This window comes from Enhydra lutris, unplaced genomic scaffold (assembly GCF_002288905.1).
Source record: "Enhydra lutris kenyoni isolate GAN:26980312 unplaced genomic scaffold, ASM228890v2 scaffoldscaffold22, whole genome shotgun sequence".
NCBI lineage: Eukaryota > Metazoa > Chordata > Mammalia > Carnivora > Mustelidae > Enhydra > Enhydra lutris.
In genome coordinates, this window is record NW_019154106.1 from 11,581,388 (window position 1) to 11,608,873 (window position 27,486).

The 27,486-nt window shown below is 44.2% G+C and overlaps 1 protein-coding gene across 1 annotated transcript in view; it reads left to right on the forward strand.

Annotated features, from left to right (window-relative positions):
- Positions 1-11,993, forward strand: part of LOC111150077 (PAT1 homolog 1, processing body mRNA decay factor) — a 30,531-nt gene extending 18,538 nt beyond the window's left edge. The window contains exons 12-19 of the mRNA XM_022507417.1: positions 149-246; positions 807-866; positions 1,944-2,092; positions 3,830-3,989; positions 7,402-7,557; positions 9,651-9,742; positions 9,842-9,991; positions 10,304-11,993. Of these exons, the coding sequence (XP_022363125.1) occupies positions 149-246; positions 807-866; positions 1,944-2,092; positions 3,830-3,989; positions 7,402-7,557; positions 9,651-9,742; positions 9,842-9,991; positions 10,304-10,325 (887 nt within the window). The 3' untranslated portion in view covers positions 10,326-11,993. The remainder of the gene's footprint in view (positions 1-148; positions 247-806; positions 867-1,943; positions 2,093-3,829; positions 3,990-7,401; positions 7,558-9,650; positions 9,743-9,841; positions 9,992-10,303) is intronic.
- The last annotated feature ends 15,493 nt before the right edge of the window (positions 11,994-27,486 follow it).

Genomic DNA, 27,486 nt, shown 5'->3' on the forward strand with positions numbered 1-27,486 from the left:
ATAGATTTGGGTAAGAGATCACATTAGATACATAGATTTCTGTACTGAACCATTAGACTGTGAGCAAAGAATATAGATCATAGCGGTCTTAGAAAGCTGCCTGCCTACACTGCTGAGTTACTTGTTGAAAATGTTTTTGTCCTTACAGTGCAGTTTGAGGGCTCTTTGGGAAAGCTTACAGTCTCCAGTGTGAATAACCCCCGAAAAATGATCGATGCTGTTGTGACGTCTCGGAGTGAGGATGATGTAAGTATCGGCACAACTGTGTGTTCAAGAAACTCTGGGTTGTCACTGGTGCCTAGGAGTCACTGTGGGAGGGAATCAGGCACAACAGAGTTGTTTGTCGTGTGACTGGGAGCTTCCCCACCACATGTCCCGGCGCTCTGGTTTCCTGCAGGTGGGCTGAAGTGCTGACACGTTCCTCTCCAAGGCAGCCAGGCTAGACTTGGGGTGGCAGGAGTCTTCAAACTGGGTAACCGGCTGCAAACAGCACTGGGTTATTCGTTCCAGTTTCAAAAACTACCATTTTCTGTGTGTTTTAAGATTTTCCTGTGATTGTCTGCATCTTTACTGCATTCTGTAATTACCTTTTGCCCACCTGTAAATTCAGTTTAATAGTCTTTGTGGGTTAATTCAGTGTGTTCTATAACCTTCGTCCAGTTAGTGTTGGTTTAGATTACTAACTTTCAAAGAGTTAAGATTTTTTTCACAGTATTGTCGCAAATGGAAGTACGTATGCATACTTAGAAAGTTATTTTTAACAGAGGTGAAGAATTCACACTGAGTAGTCTTGTCTTTTTTTTTAGGAGACAAAAGAAAAACAGGTTCGGGACAAGAGACGAAAAACCCTTGTCATAATTGAGAAAGTAAGTTTAGAATTTGTTGCTGTAGCTAGTTTCAAATAAGGAACTGTCATATAGATGTAGTACGAAAGAAGTGGAAAAGTGAGCAGTCGGTGTTCTGTGATTTTAATTAGTGAATATGTTCTTCTTACGTGTCTGTTATGTACCAGAGCACACTAGAAAAGAGTGTGCCGTGCCTCACCTCCAGCTTCATGGAAAGAACACTGCAGTTGCAGTGAGAAGTCTTGGGTCTTTGTCCAGGCTTGGTCAGTTAATCGCTAAGTGTTTGGGAGCAGGTCACCTTTCTAAGAAAATGAGAATAAAAATTACATTGTTCCACCTGTGAATTGAGTTAATTAGGTCAGTTCACAGGTATTTACTGGATATCCCCTGGATGCTGGACACTGTGCTGGGTGCGAAGAAAAATGTGGTACTCTGTAGGCAGTTCGTTTGTAAAGTGTAAATACTGTGTGTCTAGGCCATAGGCATGGTGAGGAAGAGCACGGAGTATGGAGCCAGGCTGCAAATCACGTCTTCTGCATTTCTAACTGAGTCTGTGACTTGAGGCAAGCTGCTTAACCTTTCTGTGCTGTCCTCATTTTCTTCGTCTTCAGCAGTGGAAATGATAACGTCATCTCTTTCTGACTGGGTTGTGGAGAGTGTCTGGTAAATGAGTATAAGCGTAGTGCCTAGAACAGTGCCTGGCACCCAGGAGTAAAATTACTACTGTGTTTATAAATAGAAGGCATCACTTGAAGCAGCGATGCAGATCGTTTCGTTATAATGCTGTTCTTTTTTTTTTTTTTTTTTTTTTTTTTTTGTTATAATGCTGTTCTTGCTGCTGGAAGGTTTGCAAAGGGTGGAATCATTCACTGTCCTCACCTCCTGGGTTAGTGGTCAGGAGGGACAACAAACAGGGAGGAATTCTTTAAGTTCTTTCATTATGTTTTTCTGGATTCAAAAGAGCACCCTTTTCCTCTGTCTTACTACAGTTCGTTTTCACTCTTTTGTCTTTACCTGGTGGTCTTAAACTGTGAAATTGTTTATCAAATACTCTGATCCTGACCCAGCATGCTGTGGCCTGCTTTGTGTCTCACTTAGACCTATAGTTTACTCCTGGATGTGGAGGATTATGAAAGGCGGTATCTCCTAAGTCTAGAAGAAGAGCGACCTGCCCTGGCGGATGAAAGAAAGCACAAAATTTGTAGCATGTATGACAACTTAAGGGGGAAATTGCCTGGACAAGAGAGGTAAGAATTGTACACTTGGAGGGACACATGAGACCAGCTGGACTCCTTACTTGGCTGACCTGAGCTTTCCACATTTCTCTGTCTTTTGGATATCTTCCTTACCATCCCAGGAAGCTCAGAGTCTATCCTTCCAGCCTAACTCAAATGCCGCGTCATATAAAGCATTTCATAATCCTTCTCAGCCAGGAAAAAATCTCTTTATTCCGGATTAATTTATTTGATACCTACCTATTTAGTCTCTGAGAGGGACTATCCTGGGCACTGGAGACACAGTGGGGAGCATGATTTGGTGTCTGCGTTTGAGCCTATAGGTTGTACTTGCTTCGTGCTAAATTTATTCCAGCCTGTTAATCTTCATGTAGTCTCTTCTACTAAGTTGGAAAGTACAGATATTTATACTTTCTTGGAATTTCCACAGAATGCTTATACACTATCGTAGCCAATCAGTCTTCCAGTGGGGACTAAGCTCCTTAATGTATCCTTTTATCTGTATCTGTCATCTGTCCCACCCAGGATCTTGCAAACAGTAAATGTTCTATAAACCCCAAGTGTTGGGACGCCTGGGTGGCTCAGTTGGTTAAGTGGCTGCCTTCGGCTCAGGTCATGATCCCAGCGTTCTGGGATCGAGTCCCACATCGGGCTCCTTGCTCAGCAGGGAGCCTGCTTCTCCCTCTGCCTCTGCCTGCCATTCTATCTGCCTGTGCTCACTCTTGCTCTCTCTCTCTGACAAATAAATAAAATCTTTAAAAAAAAAAAAAAAACAAAACCCCAAGTGTTTATTTGATGAATGCAAGAGGACTCTGTCCCGAAAACTCCCTTTCCTTTGCCCATGCAAAAGAATTGGTGATTCTTCTAAGCCAGGACACACACAAACCAGAACATAAGAATAAACCCCTTTTCAACACACCATTTCTGGAGTCAGGTTGACAAGCAACTGGTTGAATAAAGGTGGGCTTTCCTTAGCTGGGGATGTTATGGCGCCATCAAATCAACATAGTTAAAGTATATCTTTTGAGATGGAAAATTGTCTTAAGAAGTTGTCTGGTGAAGAAAGCCAAGTACAAAGCCATGTGAATCCTCTGGACTCTTTTTTGTTGGGGTGTGGTTTTTTTTTTTTTTTTTTTTTTTGGTTTTTGTTTTAATGAAAAAAATACACAGTGAGTGAGCACGCAGATCTAACTAAGGTTCTTAAAAATGGTAGCAGTAGGGGCACCTTGGTGGCTCAGTCAGTTAAGTATCTGCCTTTGGCTCAGGTCACTTGGGATTGAGTCCCGCATCAGGCTCCCTGCTCCATGGGGAGCCTGCTTTTCTTCTCCCTCTGCCACTCTCCCTACTTATGCTCTCTTGTTCTCTCTCTGTCATACAAATAAATTTTTGAAAAATGGTAACAGTATAAAGTTAATTCTGAAATGATTGTTTTTATATTCTTTTTGCTTATGTATGTTTTCAGATTTTGCTGGTTGTTTGTCTAGTTACATAGTACTTAAATGAACATCTGTAGTTTGAACAAGTCTATTTAATGTATGTTTGTGAAGACGATTTTCTACATTTGCGAAACTTGAAAAATGACTTATTGTTTGGTAGAGAGGTGGGGAAGTAATTCCCATTATTTTGTAGCACAGGTCATCATAGGGTGAAAATAAGCACAGCATGTTCATTCAGTAACATGTAAGAGGAGAAAAAAAGACGTGTTAAATAGTTCCTGCTAACCTAAGTGAGCATTTCCTTCCCCTGCAGGCCAAGTGATGACCACTTTGTACAGATCATGTGTATCCGAAAAGGGAAGAGAATGGTTGCCCGTATTCTTCCTTTCCTCTCCACAGAGCAAGCAGCTGACATTCTCATGACAACAGCCAGGAATCTCCCTTTCCTTATCAAGAAGGATGCACAAGATGAGGTGATCCCCCATGTGGGACTTCTTTCCTTTGAGTCTTCATAGTTGATAAGGTTTCTAGAATCCAGATTTCATTCCCTCCCCTCTTCCTGTTTCTGTTGTTTTGTCTAACCTTCAGCAGTAGGATTTGACTGTTTAAAGCAAAACTTTACTCTAGGACTATACTTTCAATCCCATTTTTGCTCTAACAGACCAAGTTCCTAAGCTGAGGAAAGCAGTAATCCCATCGTATTTGTCATAGTCATGAAGCTGTGTTGTGTATCAGAATTTCTTGGGAGGCAGGTAATTCAGTCCTACTCCAAACATGCTGAATCAGAATTTACAGAGGAAAGGTCAGGGCTTCTATATCTGTAAGAGAATCCCCAGCTGAATCCGATGCTTACTAAAATTTAGAGATGTATAGTCTTGGTTACTTTGCTGGATATAAAGTATTCACTGGGCTGTTGTCAGGAGCTTAACATTTAGCTGCAGATTTAGTTGAATGGTGTGCCACAGGAATCAAGTCAGTGCTCGTAAATAACGTTTGTCGTGATCTAAACTAGGCTGGACTTTGAAACATGATTTTCAAGTTTATAAGTAAACTCTTGGTAAGAACTGCTCTCTACTTACCCTTGTCCCAACACTTGAAAGATTAGCGCTATTTAGAATCATTCTAGAAGTTCATTGCAAGCAATTGAAAAGGGTAGTACAACAGGTAGCTACTACTCAGTGTGAGGTTCAGAATGTTGGAACTTAATGAGAGTGAGCCTCTCACAACAGATGATGCTTGATCAGTAACCAGCTGGTGATGATCCACATCAAACATGATTCCAGGATACCATGTAGGTGGTATGGCATGAAAGTTGAAAATTACTCCTTCTGAAATCATAGTGAGTTGAAAAAGTCCTTTGAAATTGTAGCACCGGCAGAAGAAATTAATGCAAAGTTGAGGCCTCATGTGGAAAAGTGAAGCGGGATGAGACAAATATGTTTCTTAAAGATCTTTAAGAAGGAAAAATGGGTTGGAAGAAAGTTTAAGGATTTGAGGTTTATCCTAGAAAATGGAAGCCGGACAGAAACCAGCAGCTTCCTTAGAAGGTCATGGGGTGAACCCTCGGTCCTAGAGGACCTCATCAGTGGAAATAAGTTTGGGAAAGCTTTATTCATTCAGTAAATATTTATTTAATATTTATTACACGTCTATGTACCAGGAGCTATTTTGGGTCTTAGAAATATAGCGTGTAGGGCTAGGAGCTTAGAATTCAAAGATGTCTGCCTTAGTGGAAGGGCTTGCTAGTGAGGAAAACTTGGTTAATTATAAGGGTGGAGTTTCTGCCTATGTGTGTTAAAGAGTAATAGACTACATCTCTGAATACCATTTCTTGAAGCAGTAACTGGTTGCATGTCTGAGGCATAAGATACACAAGGTAATCCTGGAATATCTTGTGCCAGAAAGTAAGGAAGCTAAAAGATTACTAGGGTCCCACATGAAAGATGCACAGACAAAACTGAAGGGACTCCTGTTGGCCAAAAATGGGATCATTTGCTTCAGAAAGAAAAATTACAGCTGGGGATTGAAATATGTCTAATATTTTTAATTTAATGATACCAAAAAATACTTAATCACCTTCAGAGATTGCTAGGCCATCAACTCATTATTCTGAAAATGGGTAAATAGGGAAAAAACTCAAACATTTATCCTGCCTTTTCATTACAACTAAATATCATGGTAGCCAGCAAGTTGATAATAGAAAGTTCTTCCTAGAAGAGTTTCAGCTAATAAATGCAAAAGAAATGATAAAATTAGAAAATCTCCAATTTACAATACCTAATGGAAAAGCACTGTCAGTCAGTCTGTACAGCAGTCCTTACTGGTGCAAAACGCATCAGGTTAAAGGTGAATAGGGAATTTTATGGTGGTTGGGGCAGCAAACAAATGATCACCGTCTAAGAAGGGGGACAGCCAGACACTGTGTGCTTCTTGACATAATGCAGGAGTGAGCACACAGATCTGTCCGTGAAGTTTTCTTACCCTTGCCTTCCCCTGATGAACTTAAATTTTATCAAACCTCTGATTCTAAGCATCAGTTTTTATTGGAAAGACAGAGGATAGTAGAACCTATTAAGTGACACCACAGAGGTGCAGTTAGCCAAATCCAAGCTGTGGAATGTCAGCAACCAAATAGCATGAGAAAAGAAGATAGGCAGTGGGCAAGGGACCAGTTCACAGATTTTGAAAGCCTTACCAGCCAGATGGTATGTGTGGGTCCTATTGGAATCATGATTAGAATAAATCAGTTGCTAAAAGATCTTTTTGAGACAACTGGAGAAAATGAATATGGAGGAGATACTAGGTGATACTGAGGAACGGCTGTTAATTTTGTTAAGTGAGAGAATTTGTTAGAAATACAAGCTGAAGTATTTATGGATGAAAGGATAGGATATATAGGAGGGACAGATTTAATTTTAATAAGATTGGTAGAATGTGGATGACTTAATTATTGAAGCTGGGTGATGGGTACACAGACTTCATTATACTCTTATGTATGATTAAAACTCCTTTTGTTGTTAAAGCTTTGTTTGTTTAGAGTGGTAGATCACTAAAAGTCTACTCTCCATCTTTGAATGCCATCTGAAGTAAAACCAGCTGTCACTTTTTATACCATGGGCACTGAGTGCTGGAAGCACTTGATTTCCTTTCCTATGTTAGAGCCTAGTTAACACTGGTAGCACTGTGTTTTAACCTTCCAGTCTGGGCCTCATGACGAAAAGGACTGAATGACTCGCAGGCCAGAATTCAACAGCCTTGGATTCTGGTTCTCGCTACTAGCTATGGAACTCTGAATGCCGAGCATCTGCTCGCTTAGCTTGCCTAATAGCTGCAAAATCTATCATTTTCCACTTCCTCATTGAGCCTGTATAAAGATCAGACAAGAGCCAGTTAAGTCTAAAAGTACATCAGGGTAGTTCCATGGCGCTCAGGATTTACCCGTCTCAGAGTCCTTCTCATAGTGTATTGAAATTGCCAGTTTACTTATGACTCCCCACTTAACTGTACATCCCTGCAGGCCTGGGCTGTTTACCATTTCACTATAGCCCTCAAACACACTGTAGACATTGAAATATTTGTGGGATGAAGCCAAATACTGATGTTTTATCATGAATCTTGCCATTTGAGAAGTGATTTTACAACCTTGGTTCACACAAGTCATGTTTCCTGTGCAAATGGAATTTTGAAAGTTCTCAGTAGAAACCTCAGAACCCATTGTTGAGACTCCAGTAGTAGTACCTGCTAGACTTGACAGCCCTTTTGTGTTAAATCTTGCCTGAGGCCTTTTGAGGGTGCCCCTGGGCATCCTCCTGTCCATGTCCATTGATGCAGGCTGACTGAAGTCACAGTTGCCAGGACGTCATGCTTTTCCTCATTTTTTTGTAGGTGCTGCCATGCTTACTGAGTCCCTTCTCTCTGCTACTGTATCACCTTCCGTCAGTGACTGTCACCAGCCTTCTGCAACAGCTCATGAACCTACCTCAAAGCGCAGCTGCACCAGCACCCTCCAACCCTCACCTCGCTGCTGTGCTCCAGAACAAGGTGCTCACACCCTCTTAGGTCCCTGAACTTGGCCAGCCTTCTAGATTTGAGTTATAGATACAGATAATAGCTGCTGTGGCAACTTGTAAAAAGGTTTCTTTCAGGAGTGCCTGGGTGGCTCAGTGGGCTAAGCGTCTGCTCTTGGTTTCAGCTCAGGGTCGTGAGATGGAGCCCTGTATCTGGCTCTGTGCTCAGTGCAGAATCTGCTTAAATCTCTCTCTCTCCCTCTGCCCCTTCTTCCCTTGTATGTGTGTGCCCACGCAAGGCCTCTCTCTCTGTCTCAATCTCTAAAATAAATCATTCAGTCTTTTTTGGAAAAGGTGTCTCTCAGCCAGGAGTTACATTAAGCGCCTAGTGTCAGAGGCTAGAAATAAGTGGTTTCAACAAAATGGGATTTTTCTGTCTCTCACATGGAATGGCTTTGGCATAGTGTCCACGTGTCATCAGGGATATAGGTTCCTTTGGCTCGCCTTCTCCACAGCCTCAGCGGTGGCTGTCACCTCGTGACCTCTCCGGCTCCACTCTGCTTCAGGAAGAGAGGTGCCTGCAGAGGGGCCAAGCGTGTGGATTAGCTTGTTGGGACGTTTTCCAAGAGTTGTAACCAACAACTTCTGCTTAATTTCAGTGGCCAGGTTTTCCTCACGTGCCACACGTAAGTGCAGAGAGGGCTGGAAAACATCTTTGAGTTCACACCACTGTAATCTCAGATAAAATCCAAGTACAGACGTGAGGAAGGAAACAGGTAGCCTGCACTCTGACTCGTAAGACCGTGAATAGGAGAACATCCCGTCCCATGTTCGTCTACGTCAGATTGACGATCCAGAGACTTGCCGGGGACGTGTAACGTAGAAGAACATGAGCTTTCAGAGCAGCTTTCCATTCCTTGCCTGCCAGTCTCTAGGTTTGTGACAGCACATTCTTTCACTTTGCTGAGCCAGTTTCCTGACTTGTAAGGGAAGGTGACAAGGGTGATTTCAGAGCTGTCCTTTCACTCAGATGAGCGTACCGCTGTGATAGTTCAGCGTAATGCCCTTCCTCAGTTGGCACTTGTGTGAGCACAGTGAGAAAGTCAAGGCCTCTTTCCCCCTGACACCTGAAAACCTGCCAAAGCAGGACTCAAGGGCAGTTGAGAGGTGACAGAGATGGGGTTTCTGGAGTGACAGGCTGTGGGCCTTCTGCATTACTTGGGCTCTGAGTTTAATGTTGATAAAAGCAATAGAAAGCCACAAGGTCAGACAGGTGATTGTATGTGTAGCCCAGTGTTGTTTTTCTGACAATGACATGAGGGTTCTCCTCTGTGAGGTGAGCTCAGATACGTGGGTTCCCTTCAGATCCACTGTTGCTGTGATTCATGCATTTAATCTTGTGCTGCTTGTCGCTATTTGTGTTCCGTTCTGTGCCCCATTAGACCACGTGTTTCCTGCCAGTACTGCCCATTGAATAAAACAAATCTTTAATCTCTAGAGCAGGTTGTGTAAATTTTAATAGTCCTACATATATGAATGTATCTGTGTATCCCTTCTCTGCTTTGAACGTCTTACATAAAACTTTATCTGTCCGCTAGGGGTGTGTTATGGAAACTTTGTAAAGGGAACTTTTTCAGGAGATTCAAGGAAGTCTCTTCATAGCCTAATCATTTCAGTCACTTCTCTTTGTACATTTTCCCACCGGTCTTCACATCTTTTTTCTTAATTCAAAATATCAACCTATTTAATGTTTTTTCTTTTTCTGTGAACTTTAATGTTCTGTATCAAAGTTTATCTTTGGCTTTTTTTAATCCATTTCTGTTTTAGTAAATGCAAGAAAAACTAAATCCCACATTATCTGTGGCAGGGAAAAAATTTCATCTCACTTTGGGGTGGGGGAGCAGAGAGGACGCTTGGCGCTGGGATTTCCCCTTTTCGTTGGTGATGCTGTTGCTGCTCTGCCTGAAGTAAAGCCAGGAGAAGGACACGACCTCCCAGCTCATGGTTGTCTAATGTTTGCTGACGCCAGAGCACAGCAGCGGGGTTGTTGTGGGCTAGTGCTGGGATCCCCTCAGTGCTGGTGGAGGATCAGGAGCTGAATTGGATTCCCTCTCTCTCCTCTTGTAGTTTGGCCTGTCACTGCTCCTCGTCGTCCTGAGCCGTGGGGAAGACCTCCAGAGTTCAGACCCCGCTACAGAATCAACACAGAACAACCAGTGGTCAGTCCGGGCTGTGTTTCTTCTTTCACATTCTTTTAGATCATTGTTTATTCTTTTTCTCATATTGTTCTTATGTGTTGTTAACGGTTTTTCTTTCAGGACAGAGGTGATGTTCATGGCAACCCGAGAACTTCTGCGGATTCCCCAAGCAGCCCTGGCCAAGCCAATCTCTATACCCACAAACCTGGTGTCCCTCTTTTCTCGCTATGTTGACCGACAGAAACTGAACTTGCTGGAGACAAAGCTGCAGTAAGTCTGAAACAGGAGAGTTCCACATCTTACTAAAATTGGCACTTTAGACATTATAATGAGGAGATCAGGGGCATAAAACTGAATTTAGCGGAAGACATTAAAGACTTGTATCAACTACATGAGTATCTACTAGATACGAGATGCTGTATGGGGTACAGAAGCACCCTTGAGTTCAGTAAGGAAAGGTAGAGATACTGTAGGTGTTTTGTTGAGAGAATTCTAACAAGGATGTAACTTTAATGCAAAATATTGCCTTCTGTTTTAACTCATTTATACAAGTTTCCTTTCTCTCTTTCTTTATACCCATAGGCTAGTTCAGGGGATCCGATAAAAGATCTCCAAATGTGTCCTGTACCTCCTTTTGGCTGCCACCTGCACTGCCGCCTCACAATGGAGTGTTTTTAATGAGGGAGGGAAGGTAGCTTATTTCCCAGAGCGTCTTGTGGGACTGATTCCTGTCAACTGGGGTCGGCTGTCAGTGCCAGATGTTTCCCCACTGCTCTGTGGAATTTGGCTGGGTGATACTTCGGCTGGTTCCTTCTTACCTTCTGTGTTACAATTCTGCATGTCCTGCTTTTCCTCAATTCTTCTCAATTTTGCATTTTCTTTGCCCTAGAGACACAAATATAATCTCTCCCCTTTCCCACCCCCAGTACTCCAGTTCAGAGTAGATCGTAGCCTGCCAAAGGATTCCTTCCCTCATCCTGTTAAAGTCTTCTTTCCATTGCCCCATATTAATACAACTATAGGAGAACCAATTAAGTAGAAACCGATATATATATACATACATATGTACGTACATATGTGTGCACACACACCCCGTACACACGTTCATGTGGTCTCCAGAGGATCCTTGAAGAACGAGTTTTAGATTGAGAAATACAGAGTTGACACGTCCCTCCTCTGAAATCAAACCAGCTGATGTATTTTTAATCTGTTTCTAGTCCATCTTGTAATTAATTTGGTGGGTTCTACTTGTTTTAATATAAATACAGGGTATGCAGCACATTAATAAAATCAGAACTCGTAATGGGCTGACTCCCAGCTCTAGGCTGAGAAGTCCTGTATCTCCTCACCGCCATATTTCCTTTGTATCTGTCCGCCTCGGTGATACGGCACATGGTTAAGCCCTTTCCTGCTACAACTACAGTGCACTTGAGCCTGTACCCTCCAGGGCGTGCAAGGTTGCCCCAGATGAGCCGGACTTAGAGCCTGCTTCCACAGTGTAGTGTTTGCACACTCGCTCTGTCTTCCTGAGACAACGTCAATAAAGCCATGCTTTTACTTCCCGCTTCCCCGTTTTTATTTGGTGTCCTGGGTAGCAACCTCCAAAGGTAACCACGGAAGCTCAGTTCGGCTTGCTTTGCTCTGCAGGCTCCTCCACACCACAGGCAGAACTGTTGCCCTTCCCCTTTGTCTCCAGGTCCCTCTCCCAGGCAGCCAGGGGCCTGGCTCTCAGTCCTGGCAGGGATAGCCCACTGTGGTCCTTCCCACCCGTCCCCCTCTTCTGCAGCAGCCGAGCAGGACAAGGGGTTTGATCTCCAGGGATTACAGCCCTCCGGAAAATTTAATCACAGTCAGTTTCACATGACTGTCCTGATGATAAACTTTTTGCTTTTCTCACCTTTTCGAATGTTAGTGAGGGGACAGGTTATGATATTTAAAGAGAATCAACATTTTGCACAAACATGTCTCATACAACAGTAAAGTCCTCCATTATAACCAGCTGTCCTTGCTTTCCATCTCTGTCTCTCCCCCTTCTGGAGCCCTGGCCCCACCAGCTGCTCCCGGTGACATGACCTAGCTTCCCTCTGCCCTTCCCTACTGACTGTTTCCACCATGCGCCTTTCCTCCCTTCCCCTCACAACTGATCAAGTGAATACTTGACTATTATTTCTTCCTTTCTGTGCTTTATCTTTTTTGTTTGGTTCTAATTAATAAAAATTAAAGTTTCTAAATTTACATTTTTATAGGGTATTGTAAATAAAAACAAATTGTATACTTGAAGAACCGAGTGCCTGCATTTCTCCTTCTTGTTACTTCTTGGCTGAACTTGATTGCAAATGTGTCTCTAGCCTGTTTTGATGGACTGGCAGACGTCTTGGTGTTGGGGACGGATGAGGATTTCACTTTTGTACTGTCGTAGGCGAGACAGATCAAAGACCTTATGTTCACATGGTGACCTTCCTTGAAAAACCTAGGTGCTTTCAGTTCTCCCCCGCTCCCCTCAACTACAAAACCAGATTGTGAAGTGTGGGGACACACCGTGCAGTCCATCTGCATCCGCTCCACCTCCCAGCACATGGGACTCGCGGAGGCTTCAGAGAGCGTGGCCAGCTCTGCCTGGCATTGCGCAGTTCGTCTCCTCATGGGATGGGGAAGCGTTGATAATTCTTCCATAGTAAATTTGTGTTATTTCAGATGGGGGTGTGGTTTTTACTCTAACATGCTCCAGATAAGAGACCACGCGCTCTCCCCTCACACCGCCATCATGGTGTGTGCACTTAACTCTTCCTCGCTGGGTCTTCTCGTGAGACTTTCAGGATCAAGCGATTTCTGGCCAGAAAACAGAAACAGAGTCATCCCATGCCTCAGTGGGTTCAAATGGAAGCTAGTACTAAAAGCTCCTTCCCAAGGGCGCCTGGGTGGCACGGTTGGTGGGGCGGGCACTTTTGGTTTCCACTCCAGTTGTGATCTCCTGGTTGTGAGATAGAGCCCCAGGGCAGCCTCCGTGCTCAGCAGGGAGCCTGCTTCAGAGTCTCTGTCTCCCTCTCCTGCTGCCCCTCCCTCCCCACCCCCGTTCACACTCTGTCTCACTCTTTGCTCTCATAAATCTTAAAAAAAAAAAAAAAATCAGTGAATATAATCCTCTAAGAAAAAGGAGACTGTATTAAGTAGTAGGTAACAGAGCTGTGATTAATGATTTTTATAAAGGAAGATGCAAGTGAGTAACATTGAGAACTTCACCCTCACCCATAACAGAGAAATAACAAATAAGATACCTTTTCAACCTATCAAATCAACAAAATCTTTAAAAATAATGCTAGTGAGAATTTGAGACTGCCACTTATACTGGTAGGAGAAATTACATTTCTGGAAGTGCTTTGGTGATGTGAAGACCTTCAGAAGTACTCACAGCCTCTAATTAATTGGGTTTTAGAAAGATTCCAAAGGAATGATATATATATATATATATATATATATATATATATATATATATATATAATGAGAAAACTACTTGGTGAGGGGAGGTTATGTTCCTGTTGGTTACTGATGTATGTATGTCTCCAGGTGATGGGAATACGGGAAGCTAATTTTTGCTTTTCAGTGTTTTCCAAGTTTTCCATAGAGAAAACGCATTGCTTATATTTTTGGGAGAAATATTTTTAGGAAAAATTGCATTTAAAGAGTTCAGTTAACATGGGATGCTAAAATACAATGTTAAGTGTAGGGTAGGTTCTGTATATGTATGTATATGACTTAGTCTTAGCGGAAAAGGTGACAAAGTAGCAGTGGTGACCTTTAAGGGAAAGGTGGCAGGGGATTGTGTCTGGGGGTGGTTGTTCCTTTCTCCATATTTTCCAGTGTCTTCAGTGACCATGTATTGCTACTATGACCAAAAGGGTGATTCCTCTGTAAGAACTAAAAATAGGAGTAGCCTTCTGTTTCTAGTGAGAAAATAAGTCACAGCAGGGCAGAAGCAGCTGATCTAGTTGTGCTTGACTTCAGAGCCAAAGCGTTTGACTTTGCAGCCCACGAACATGCTGCATGAGAGCAAGGCAGTTACCTGAGAACTGTGGCCCGGTGTTCCGTACTCCGTAATTGAGATGGCCTACAACTGGGGGGTCGGAGAACCACTTCAGTAAGCCCGGGCCGTAGCTCCCAGCAAGCTTCCCATTTCCTCTAAGCTGCATTTCTTCCAAACTGACTTGAATCAGGAAGGATCCCAGCTCCATCTCCAGGAAGATTAAGTGTCAGCCAGCTGGCTTGCACTGAAGTTGTCCTGTCCGTCATTAGAAAGGCCAAGACACGACTTTCTGAATTTGATACAGAGAACTGGATGCCATCTACCATCTGCTTTTGAAGGGCAGGGAAGTCCACTGTGTGAGAAGTGAAAGTAGGGAGTTGAAGGCAACTTCTGCTTTTCCTCTGCCTGGCCACATTTTAAGTATATTAATGTTGTGACCTTTGAGAAACTACCGTGAGGGTGTTTAGGAAGCAAGTCTTTAATCTGAGGAATCAGCATCTTAAAATCAGCTAATAGCATTGTTTCGACCTTTTTCCTTCTTCCTGCAGAAGCGCAGCTGTGAAGCGTTCGCAGGTCTCCTAACAGCCTCTGCTTTCCTTTTGCTTGGTGACTTGCGCATAAGGCTGTTCTGTGACTCCACCAGCTCCCACCTTAGCCAAGTTCATTCTCCGAGGCACTATTACCCTCACTCAGACCTGAGGGTTGGGAAACTTCTAGAAGTGACCTAGGGAATCAGTGGTGTGTGTACTTGGCCAGTTATGAATACACTGTCTTAAATTACTTAGATGTTAAGTCAATCTAAAGAAGTGGAGAGAAATCTGCATATGACACAGGGAAAGTGTCAAGATTTCACACCCTTGGCCCCAAAAACATATTGATAGGGACGCCTGGGTGGCTCAGTCGGTTAAGCATCTGCCTTCGGCTCAGGTCATGATACCACGGTCCTGGGATGGAGCCCCACGTCGGGCTCCCTGTTCAGCGGGGAGCCCGCTTCCTCTGCCTGCTGCTCCCTCTGCTTGTGCTCTCTCTCTCTCTCTCTGACTAATAAATGAACAAAAACACACTGCTAACAGTTCAGTATATTGTCCTCCAAGTGATTTTTTTATGCATATACATATGTAATTAGAACTATAGATATTCTTACCATTTTTTCCCATGATACATCATGGACATCTTTCTATGTCACTATATAAGAGGTCCCCCGTTTTGTTTTTTACTTTTTTAAGTTGCCTGTATACCCAACATAGGGCTCTAACTCAACCCCAAGATTGAGAGTCCCATGCTCACTGACTGAGCCAGCCAGGCGCCCCGAGCCACCCTTTTTAACAAGTCGTGTGGTGTTCCACTGTGTGCCATTGCACCGTGACTTATTTAACTGCTCCCCTATTAATAGGATTCGATCTTCAGATACTTCTCGTTATTGTTCATCCAACAGTGCACAAAGGGGATCACCTTATAGCTCTTCCATGGTGTACAAAGAACACTCACACTCATCATCTTGCCAGTCCTCTCTATAACCTTTTGGAGTGGGATGGGCCGTTCTGCAGGTACACTGCCACAGCTGTGTGTGGCTCAAAAGACCGTCCAGCTGGTGAGGGCTGACACTGGGATGTTTTAGGCTGCATGTCTAGTGACCCGGCCACTAGAAGGCCCCTGTGCCTGGTCCCTGCTTTATCCAAGAGCAGCGGGAAAGCTCCAGGCGTTTAAGGACACATCTGCAAAGCCTTCTGATGGGATTTTAACGCCTTCATTCTCAGTAGGCAAATCAAGCAGATGCCTCTCAGGAACATCAAAGAAGGGGTGGTTGAGGGGGTCGTTACTAGGGCCAACTGCAATATTGTGAAGATCAGAGTTACGGCTGTCCAGCATCTGTATGGTCCTTTACTGTAATAACTTGGTCTGCCTGTGCGATGCCTATCAAACTGCATTTTCCCACACTCTATCATGACAACCCTGAGGTCAGGAACAAGCTAGTAACCTACGCCAGGCCCAGTGGTGACAAAGATGAACGGAGGCCCCCGCCACTGCAGCCTGAGGTCTCGGGAGGACACTCATAGGTAGTGACGGGCGCTCCGAGAACAAAGGGCGAGGGAGTCGAGTGGTGGGAAGACGGGTACTCGAGACAGTGGTCAGGAAAGGCTTTGACGCGTAGGTGCACGAATGTGACAAGAGGACAGCGGTGCAAGGGGCTGAGGCAAAAGGAAGAAGATGGCCAAGACCCTGAGAGGAGAATGAGGAGCTCAAGGACCACAGGCGGCTGATGTTGCTGGAATGAAGCAGGGATAGAGGGACCACACAGGACCTTGAAGGGATTTGCTCTCATCTGCAAAGTGTTTGAGGAAAAAGCACAAAACAAGACATGATCGGAACACCTGGGTGGCTCAGTGGGTTAAAGCCTCTGCTTCGGCTCGGGTCATGATCCCAGGATCCTGGGATCGAGCCCCGCATCAGGCTCTCTGCTCAGCGGGGAGACTGCTTCCTCCTCTCTCTGCCTGCCTCTCTGCCTACTTGTGATTTCTGTCTGTCAAATAAATAAATAAAATCTTTAAAAAAAAAAAACAAGGCATGATCCAATTTGTGCTTGTGAAAATCACTGCAGCGTGGAGATGGAAACAGGCAAGAGAAGGGGCCACTTGAGAGAGAGCCTCACAGCACTACTCCTGGTCTGCAGAAGACGAAGCCTTTAGCAGGCAAGGTGAGCGAGAGAGTCATTTTTTTAAAATTAGGTCTAGGACAGCGCTTACCTTTGGGAGCGTTTAGGGGAATGGGATTCAGATAAAGTTGTAGGAAACCGGCTGTTGGGTGGTGGATTGGTGGGTGTTCGCTTTACTAATGTGCTTCACAGCTTTTGTGTATCGTTTTGTGTATCAGCATTCAGTGTCTGTTAGGGACCAAAATGTGTCCCTCGAAACTCACGTTGGAGTCCTGACCTCCAGGGCCTCAGAATGTGGCTGTATTTGGAGATGGTGTCTTCAAAGTGAAGAGGTTAAATGAAAAATGAGGTCATTAGGGTGGGCTCGAACCCAGTATGGCTGTCCTTTTAAGAGGACATTGGGACATGGGCACAGAGAAAAGGACCATCTAAAAGTGAAAGGGAGATTTCAGAAGAGCCAGTTCTGTCCATACCTGCAACTTGATCTCAAACTTCTAGCCTCTGGAATTGTAAGAAAATAAATTTTCATTGTTTAAGCCCCCAAGTCTGTGGTCCTTTGTTACAGTAGCCCTGGAAAACTAGTAAGTAGAGGTGTCAAATATTTCATCTTTAAAAAGTTTTAATTATCGGGGCACCTGGGTGGTTCAGTCATTAAGCGTCTGCCTTTGGCTCAGGTCACGATCCCGGGGTCCTGGGATCAAGCCCTGCTTCGGGCTCCCTGCTCAGCGGAAGACTGCTTCTCCCTCTCCTACTCCCCCTGCTTGTGTTCCCTCTCTCGCCATGTCTCTGTGTGTCAATTAAATAAACAAAATCTTTTAAAAAAAATGTAAAAAATAAAGTAAAAAGTTTTAATTATTTTTAAAAATCCCATGGGGTAGTAGAAGAATATATATCAAAATGTTAAGAACGGTCATCTCTGAAAGATGTGATTATGAAAAAGTTTTCATTTTCTGTATTTACATTTCTGAACCTTTTTTTAAATTCTTTTTTTAAATTAATTAATTTGACAGAGAGATCACAAGTAGGCAGAGAGGCAGGCAGAGAGAGAGGAAGGGAAGCAGGCTCCATGCTGAGCAGAGAGCCCGATGCGGGGCTCGATCCCAGAACCCTGGGATCATGACCTGAGCCAAAGGCAGAGGCTTTAACCCACTGAGCCACCCAGGCGCCCCCCATTTCTGAACCTTTTATATCTTTCATAATGAATATAATAGGGGTTTATATTTTAAAGAAAACAGAGCATGGACATGACTTGTCCAAGATTGTAGTGAGTTGAGTGGCCGAGAAAGAAAACTTGAATCATTTCCCATTGCTTCTTCATTAACAGACAAGTAAGCAGACATATTGTGTGGGACATCCAAAAATTGCTCCTTGGAAGGGAACCCTTTTTTCCTTCCTTCCCTCTTCTTGCTGCCCGGAATGCAGTTGTGATGGCTGGAGCTTTGGCTGCCACCTTGAGGCAAAAGGTAGTACCAACAGCAGAAGAGAAAGAGTCAGTCAGAGTGAGTCTCTGAAGACTTCAATGAGCTACTCTACCAATTCTGAGCTGCCTGCCTACTTCTGGATCTCTTTTATATGTGAGAATAAACTCTAATGTGTTTAAGCCAACATAAATGAAGTCTTTCACTTGCAAATAAACCAAATCCTAATTATTACACAGTTTCTTCAGTCGTTTCATATTAGAGTTAAGTTACTGAGGGGAAAAGCAGTATTGAATAATCTTTTAATAATTTATTATAAATTGGAGGGATGGCAAAATGGTATCTTTCCTGGGAGTAACAGGCAGGACCAGGCTGATGATACATTTTAAAAATAGAAGAAAATATGTTTATTTTCTGTTACCAAAATGAAAACAAATGCCATGTCATTTTGTTGATGACACCAGCTGTAACTGTTTAAGTTGTTTAGGTTATTAAGAAGAGAAGAGTTTTTATGGCACTATGGTACAAAGGACAGCCTGCCTTAGCTGTGGGCCTGTTCAGGGCTTAGCCCTTACAAATTACCTACTTGTTCAAGTCTGTTTCTCCATCTGTAAAAGGAGGCATAAAGCAGCTGGGGTTGTGACAAAGAATAAATGCAATTATATTTGTGAGTGTGATTAACAATCAGTAAAAGCTGTGGGGCACCTGGGTGGCTCAGTCGGTTAAGCATCTACCTTTGACTCAGGTCACAATCTTGGGGTCTTGGGATCCAGCCCCACGTCGGGTTCCCTGCTCAGCAGGGAATCTATTTCTTCTCCCTCTGCCCCTCCCCACCCCTGCTTGTGCTCTCTCTCTCTCTCTCAAATAAATGAATAATTTTTTTTAAAAATCATGTAAAAGCTTTAAAAAAAAACTTTAATAAAGCTTCACTGTATTAACACACTCCTGCATCATATGAAGTCCCAGTATTTCTAGGCTTCTCTATGGCATGTCTAATATTCCCAAGGAAGTCTTGGGCCCCACTTGGGTTAGCTCTGCTGTGCTTCAAAGATAGTCTTGAATAATTAATAATTACAGTTAGCATGTACTGATCATTTACTATATGACAGATTTCATTCATACATTTTCATTTAATCCTTCCCTCAAAACCTTGAGAAATAAACGCTGTTCACATGGTCATTAGGAAACTGTTGAGAGGTTTGGTTTAAGTAAATCCCCCCAAGATCGCTCGCATTCCCTTTGCACAAGCAGAAAAGGGACTCAGTGATCAGGGTCCCGAGGCAGAGTAATGCATCACTCTTACAAAGCCTCAGTGAGCCAATGCCGCCTCCTGCTGGGGGGTTAGAGATTTTCCCAGATAGTAGGCAGGTCCCACTTTTTAAGTATACAATTATTCCCTGTGGGACTGTCTACCAAATAGATACACAATGTGGTCTTCCTTTCTAGGACCGACCGTTCCCCTTGGTCACCCCAGAGCAGAGGGCTGAATGACCTCCGGGGAAGTTCTGTTGAAGACCTGTTCTGATATCCTGGCAGTTCCCGCCTCACTTTGTGTCTTTCTACTTTCGGTGAATTTCATCAGCCTGCTGCTCGAACTGGACCTAAAGTGGAAGAACAATGGGCTCAGATGAAGTACTTGCTCTGGGGAAAGTGAGACAGCCAGGCAGACCATTCCTTGGTAACCACAGAGAGAACGATTCATTCCTCTTTTCCATTCTCAGTGCAGCCCTGAAACTAGAAGTCTTTAAGCATTGTTTGGACAAAGCGTGCATGAGTGGCTCTGACCCCCATGACTCTATGGCAGTCCCAGTCCAGGCTTACCACCAAGGGCAGTGTCTGTCAGGGGTCCAGCCTGTCTTGCCTTTCCTGTGGGTTGAGGGAACCACATAATGTAAGCCTGACCTATGGGGGGAAATGGTTTCCTGTTGTGGGTGCCCTGGAAACACCCTCTTTAGGAGCAGGTACTCAACCCAGCTGCTGACAACATCAGTGGCTCTGGGCTCTCCGCTGAGCCTGTCTCCCTCTGGGAATCGCCCTCACCCCAAGGAAATGCCTCGGGCTGGGCCGCTTCTTGGATGCAGCCTGGAAGCAACAATGGACGGTGCGGTGCTTCAAGTGCCCCAGCCATTGTGTCAAGGGCGGAAGCCTGGGATGGGCTCGTCACAGCCGAGTGCCTCTCAGGTCCGCTTCTCCCTCTGATCCGGTTTCCTCTGCCTGCTCACAGTGAGCCTCTGGAACGTGTGCACCTGCCGCCACATTCAATCCAGACTCAGCATCTCTTGTAGAAAGCTGCAAGTGGTCCCCAAGTGCTGGTTCTTTTCCCCTCTTGTGACTCCAGTGACAATTTTTAACAAAAATTGGGTTCACTTTAACCCTTAATCACTCCCATTACACTTGGAATAGAACCCAAACCACTCTGGAGGCCTGTGCCCCCCGCCCTTCATCCCTCCACCTCAGTTACCGCCTCTCCTCTCCTCCTCGGGCCTTCACACAAGAGTGACCATCTTTGGGGCCAGTCAGTGGCTCAGGGGAGGGGTGTGAGACTCTTGATCTCGGGGTTCTGAGTTCGAGACCTACACTGAATGTAGAGATTACTTAAACAGAAAAGTCTTTTTAAAAAAATGACTATCCTGTGTGCCTGGGTGGCTCATCTGGTTAATTAACTGCTTTTGGCTCAGGTCATGACCCTGAAGTCCTGGGATCAAGTTCTGCATTAGGCTCCCTGCTCAGCAGGGAGTCTGCTTCTCCCTCTGACCATGCCTGTCTCATGTTCTCTGTCTCAAGTAAATAATCTTTTTTTTTTTTTTAATTACTATCTCTATTCATTCTTTCCTTCTCTAACTCCTCCCCAGACCCCAGATCTTAGAGAAAGTTCATCCCTATTTGAAACGGGTAACACCTGTTAATTCTTTGATCACACCTCACTTGCCCTCCACATTACTGTATGTATGTATAGGATTACATCTTTTCTCTATGAAAATACTATATATATTCATTTCTGTGTTTCCTGCTTAATACCTGTGTGTTCCCAAGATCCTCTATATTCCATGAGGAACGAGAACCTATTTGTACATTCACTATCCTGTCCCTAACACCTGGCTCAGGCCTGGAGATGTTCTAGCAGATGCTCAATAAACATTTGTTACATGGTGAATAGACCAGGCTGTGTGCTATCTGGCATGTGGGAACTGAAGATGACGGGCACAGATCTACAGGTCACATGCTGGAGGAACTCGCCCTGTAGCAGCTATCATATGTGGAGAACACAAATGACTTAAGGCAAGACAACAAATATCACTGCAAATCCTATGAGTCCTGTGGAGGGAGCATTACTTCAAGGCAAGGAATCAAAGGAGACACTGTGTAGGGGGAATATTGTGCCGGGTGTTGAAAGAAGGGGAAGCATTCGCAGAGGCACCCACGTGGGAAAGCACAGGGCAAATGTGGAAACAGACGGGGGGACCAATTTAACTGGAGCATGGAATACATCAAGACATTAGAGCAAGAAACTGCCTGAAAAGAAGTCACTACAGATTGTCCTGATTTGCCAGGCTAAGAGATCTGGGCTGTATTCCGGAGGCAGCGGTGACTGACGATAACTCAACTCAGCCTTTGAAAACATTAAGAAAAATGCTCTTTTCAGATATACAAGTAGAAATAATAGTAGACACCCATATGCTTCTCACCAACATCCAACAGTTAACATGGGGCTCTATTAGGTTTGGGGTACCTGGGTGGCTCAGTGGATTAAAGCCTCTGCCTTCGGCTCAGGTCATGATCCCAGGGTCCTGGGATCAAGCCCCACATCGGGCTCTCTGCTCAGCGGGGAGCCTGCTTCCTCCTCTCTTTCTCTCTGCCTGCCTCTCTGCCTACTTGTGATCTCTGTCAAATAGATAAATAAAATCAATTAAAAAAAACATGGGGCTCTATTGCTTTATAGAGATATACAGATGCATAGAATAGATACACAGATATAAATGTGTGTGTGTGTGTGCGTGTGTGTGTGTGCGCATTCCAGAGTATGTATTACTTTTTCTTGGCTCATTCTTTCTTATTCTTTTAATCTTTCTTTCCTTTTCTGAACCATTTCCAAGGAAATTACAGACATTATGACTCTTCATTCCCAATTATTTCTCCAAATATTAAAGGTGCTTTTCCTTCATAGCCATCATACCAATATCACATTGAACAAATGTAGTAACTGCCTAACATCATCTAAAACCAATCCTTTTTCAAATTTCCCCAGTTATCCCCCAAATGTATAAAAAGCTGTTTTGTTTTGTTTTTCAGAACCGGAATCTAATTAGGTATGAGGTTGTGTCTTTCAAGTTTGTTTGTTTGTTTGTTTGTTTTTTAATTTAAGACCATCCCCCCCCCCCCCGGCCCTTTTTTATGACATCAATTTCCCTTAATCTTTAGGTCTTGTCTTCTAGAAAACCAGTTGTCTTTATAGAATGCCTCACATTCTTGATTTATCTGATAGTCTTCCTTAGGGGTGTTGTTTAACTGGTTGCTCCAGCTCCTATAAACCAAAGATTAGATTTGAAGGCTTGATTGCATTCAGAATTCAGCATTTAGGGCAAGAAATCTTCATTAGCAGTGCTGTATACTTCATGCTGCAGCACACCATAAAAATATTGATTGTCCCAGGGTGAATGATGCTAAGTTGGATAGCTGACTTAAGGTGGGAACAGCCAGGTTTCCCTACTGTAAAAGTAGCTCATTATCCTTTGTGACTGACAAGTAATCTGAGGGATGTGCCTGGCAGCCCAAGTCACATTTTTGTAGCTGTTTAGTTTTAGCAAACATTTCCAAGTGCATTTAATCACAACAGCATCCCGGTAAGGTTTTATCCCCATTTAACAGAAGTGAAAACTGAGGCTCAGGGGGCCTGCATGACTTTCCCGAAGTCGCAAAACCAATAACGAGCAAAGGCAGGACACAAACATCAAGGGATTCACTTTAATTCAGTTTTATTTTTCTTTTTTAAAATATCACAATTAGGGTGCCTGAGTGTCTCAGTTGGTTAAGCGTCTGCCTTCGGCTCAGGTCATGATACCTGGGTCCTGGCATTGAGCCCCGCTTCAGGGTCCCTGCTCAGTGGGGAGCCCGCTTCTCCCTCACCCTCTCTCCCTGGTTGTATCTCTTTCTCTGTCAAATAAATAAATGAAATCTTAAAAAAATTAAAAATCACAAATAATCTACATCTAACTGCACATTTTCAAAGTGCATCCTCTCTCCAGAATTCAATAACTATTTCTTTTATATCAACATTTTCTGAAAAAGAGTATTCTTCATTTTCTTGATACCAGAGAGCACAATGCCACGGAAATGCAGTTTGTTTTAAAAGGTCAGAACTACTATTTCTGTTGTGGATTTAAACTAGCAAAATGTAACAGGTGCCGGATTCCCCAGAGCTCAGTTTGTAACAAGAGTTCACAACATCCCCACGTTCAATGAGCTACTGACTCTGAGACTCACAAACCTGTGAACCAGGGCAATGATGCTAAAGCCAACCAGGGCCCTGAGGTCTGGAAGAGACACCCACCTGGAGAAGCACACAGAAAGGCAGGGCCTCTCAAGTTGATTTTCTCCTCACAGCGGGGTCAGCAGTCTGTGGGACAGAATGAGGAGTGCTGCCAGGTGGACTGGGGAGACCCGGACCCTGAGGCCTCCGCCCCAGCCCACCCCAAGGATGTCCCTGGAGGCTCTTGTTCTCCTCACAAGAAAGAATTCAAGGAGAGACCAGACACCCCGGGTGAGCCGTGCGAGCCAGGAAAGTTTATCAGAGTGCAAGTACGCTCTGCAGACAGGAGAGCCCAAGCGCACTGGCAGTTGCATTTCTACCTCTGACTGACAGCTGTACGGGGAGGAATGTTACTGGAGGCAGAGGTTTCCTGGAAGCTGGATTTCATACTTTTTCTTCCTTATTTGGTCAGGGGTTTCCGGCCTTCTTTGTTAGCCAGCTTGGTTTCGTCTGGTTTCTTATAGGTTTGGGACAGTGGCCAGGACAGGCCTCTGACCTTCTGATGACAAAACTGCCCACAAATCCCCCTTTTCTGGTTCCTGGGTATTCTGTTAGAAACTGACTAGCTGCTTCCTCTAACATTTCTCCCTTCAAGCACTCTGGGCCCTTAGAATCTCTGAAGGGAAAATTCCATTCATGCTGGTCTGGGACGTTCACCCTGCCTGAGGGTTCCAGAAGTCCTTGCTCTCTAAATTTCAGGACCCCTGGATGGACAGTGGGGAGCAGAAAGAAGTCACAGGCTTGGGGCAGAGGGTGTTAATAGGTTTCATCTTCACGGGGGATGGGTTGGAATCCCTGGTGCGCCATCATTTGTTAATGAAATGGTGGGGACTCTGGAAGAGACAATTTGATAAGAAAATTAAACAAACAAGGTCCAGAAGGCAAAAGTAACAATATAGCCACCAGTGGTCCTGAAAAGGTCAAGGATGGGGTTACAGGTAGGAAGGTCTTACGTCCAGCATTCCAAATATTAATAGCAGGATCAGCCCCTTTGGCCATTGGATGTAGCCATTAGACTGTGGCTTCTAATTCTGGGATGTTTTCTTCCACCTGGCCAGTGGTGTTGATGTAGGAGCAACACGTTCTGTTAATGACAGCACATACTCCTCCTTGTTCAGCCAAAAATTAAATGTAAGGTCAGCCTGTTGTCTGTAATTACATTGGCCAAAGACAGGTATGACTTGGGAGAGATCTGAGAAATGCGATACAATGGGGAACGCTGGTTCATCCAAAGCTGCTGTCAGATTTTTCAGGGAGGTGCCACGATACGCAAATCCCCAAGGAGCTAATGCACTGCCAGCCAACAGAAGGCCTACGGCCCTTCTGGTTCTGGCATGGGGTGGGCAGAATTATATATAGGGATTCCAGGGTGCAACTGCCCCAACTGCCCCAATGCTCGAGATTATCAGTGCACTGAAATCCTAGGGCCAATACAGGCTGGGTAAAGATGGGTCCCTGTGGATTGTGAGAAGGATGTACACGGATAAGGAGACAGTTGGCAGAGGTACATAAGGTCATGGGATAACTTGCTGTTCCTAGCTCCTGGAGCTGTTGGGCCTGCAGGGAAGAGTTACTGTGTGTGCCTTTGGGGAATCAGGACCTCCCCCGCTGTATCCTAGGGAACTGGAAAGTGGTTGTGAAGGGAGAAATTAAACAGTAATGCTGAATGGTGTCCAGTGAGGCCATGATCCAAAACATGGATGTACTGAGGTTTTACTTGAAAGGATGGAATTGGCACATACCCAGTGGGTGGCATTGTAACCTATGTCAGTTATATTTTCTAAGCAGGCATGCCACATTCCATGCCTGGAATACTGAATTGAGACACTGGAAAATCATCTGATGGTCCAAGGGTCACTGGCAAAGTGAAGTCCAGAGACTGCCCCTGGAGGTGATGCTGTTTGACAGCTGACTGATCTTTCAGGTCTGTTCTTATGGGTTGAATTATTGGAGTTATCTGCAAGTGGAGCTTAGGAAATAAGCACGGTCCACTACCTGAAGTATCGGGGTGGTAGGAAGGGATAGGTCAACACAGACCCAATTAGGGCTGATGAGAATCCCTTCTAGGGAAGGGGCACTCGGCCTGGTAGTATTTTTGCTGGAGAGTTATTTTAGGAGAATGAGCAGGATGAAAGAGGGGGTAAGAAAGATCTTTCTGGGGATGTAAATGACAAATCCAGCAGTTGGAAAAGTTATTTCCCTTGGAGATTATGTTGGAACTCCTTCATGGATCTGCCTAGGTTAGAGCAGTAATGAGAATGAGAAAAATAAGACTTTTAGAGCCATGTCTGAAGGTTAGACCCAATAGGAAAGATGTTTTTTGTTTTGTTTGAAGGAGCGGGGGTGGCTTAGGGATAACAAGAAAAACAACTCAGAGGCCCAAGTAGACAAAGCATAAGAAAATCCAGAACTCCTAACGTTATAGCTTTTACACAACCATAAAGCTGAAACAAATGTATATATTAAATACAGGGGAAAAAACTACAAAACCAATAAATTCAAATTTACAACATTAAAAAAAAAAAAAAACCCAGGCAATAGCTAAACATATGAAGCAAATATTCATAGTAGGATGTCAATCACTTTTTTTTTTTTTAAGAAGTAGCGTAGATTTTCCACCGGCTCACGGGAAAGGGATGGAATGTCACAGTTTTCGACTGTGGGCAGCCTGGACCCACAAGTTTACTTCTAGACAAATGAACCCAGCTCATTACACCTTAGAGCTTAGCTGCTATTGGGTGCTAAGAAAAACCTGGTAGGGTCTCTACCATTGGGGGTTTAATTGATCAGAAGGTAAACCCTCCTTCCGGGTCTTTAATAAAACCATGTCTCCTGGCTTGATCTCGGTAGAGACAGGCTCTTTCTTGGACACAGGTAAATTTTTATTGCCATAGTCAAGGATAGCCTGCTGTACCTGTCTTAGACTGATTAAATGTTTTATAAATTTGTGAGCTTCTGAATCAGACAGCAGATCTGCTATTAAGAAAGGCCTCATATAGCATTTCACAGGAGCTGAGTTTGAGGTTCCTTTTTGGGGCCATTCTCATTCTCAAGAGAGCTATGGGTAGGAGTTTCATCCAGGATTCTGAGGTTTCCTGACAAAGTTTGGCTAAGATTTGATTAACCCTCTTGACCTTTCCCAAGGACTGGGGCCTCCAGGCAGTGTGAAGGTGGTAATGAATTCCCAGGGCAGAAGGCACTTGCTGAGTCACTCTTACAATAAAGGATGGGCTGTTACCACTCTGCCGAGACTTTGGAGGCCCAAAATGCAGGATAACTTCCTTTAGTAGAGCTTCTGCTACCTCTTGAGCTTTTTCTGTTCTAGCAGGAAGAGCCTCTATCCAACCAGTGAAAGTGTCCACAAAGACCAGGAGGTATTTACTTCCCTGAGATGGGGGCATCTGAGTGAAGTCTATCTGCCAGTCCTCTCCAGGTTATGTGCCTTGTCTTTGGATGGGCTAGAGAAGTGGAGGTGTTCTTGTGACATAGGCTACAGGTCCTGGTGACTTCCTTGATCACCCATGACAGGGTAATTCCTGAGAAGACTCTAACTAAGGAGGTTAACACGTCTCTTCCCAAATGAGAAAAGTCATGTAGTCCCTTGATGATTTTCCATCAGGATGCCTAGGGAAGCATCACCTTTTGATGTCCACCGTCCCTTGGGATGGAGCTGGTAGTCTTTCTGCTGAGTCCAGTTTATTTACTTATTTTATTTATATTATTGGTAGTCTTTCTGCAGAGTCCAGTTTACTTCCCTCTTTGTATAATGGGACCTTTGCTGGAGGATTGGTCCATGAAAGAGTAAAGCTGCCTGTATAGGGAGTTTGGGGCCTTAAAGCCATCTTTTGGAGCTTTCTACAAATATCTGGACTGCCCTGGCTTAAAAAATGAGTTCCCAGGACCAACATTCCCTCTGGGGTATCTGGATTGACATTGGTGAACTTTTGTGGTCCTTCTACTGGACGGGGCGGAAAAGAGCAGGATTGTCATTGGGTCCTTGGGTGATCTCCCTCAGATTATCTTAGTTTACTAGCTTGATACATCTTCTCATGCTTTCCAGGAGGCACAGTACCATGTGGTCCCTGAGGTCTAGTCCCTGCTGCCCAGGCTGATAATTCCAATTAGGGTCTATCTGAGGTATGACAG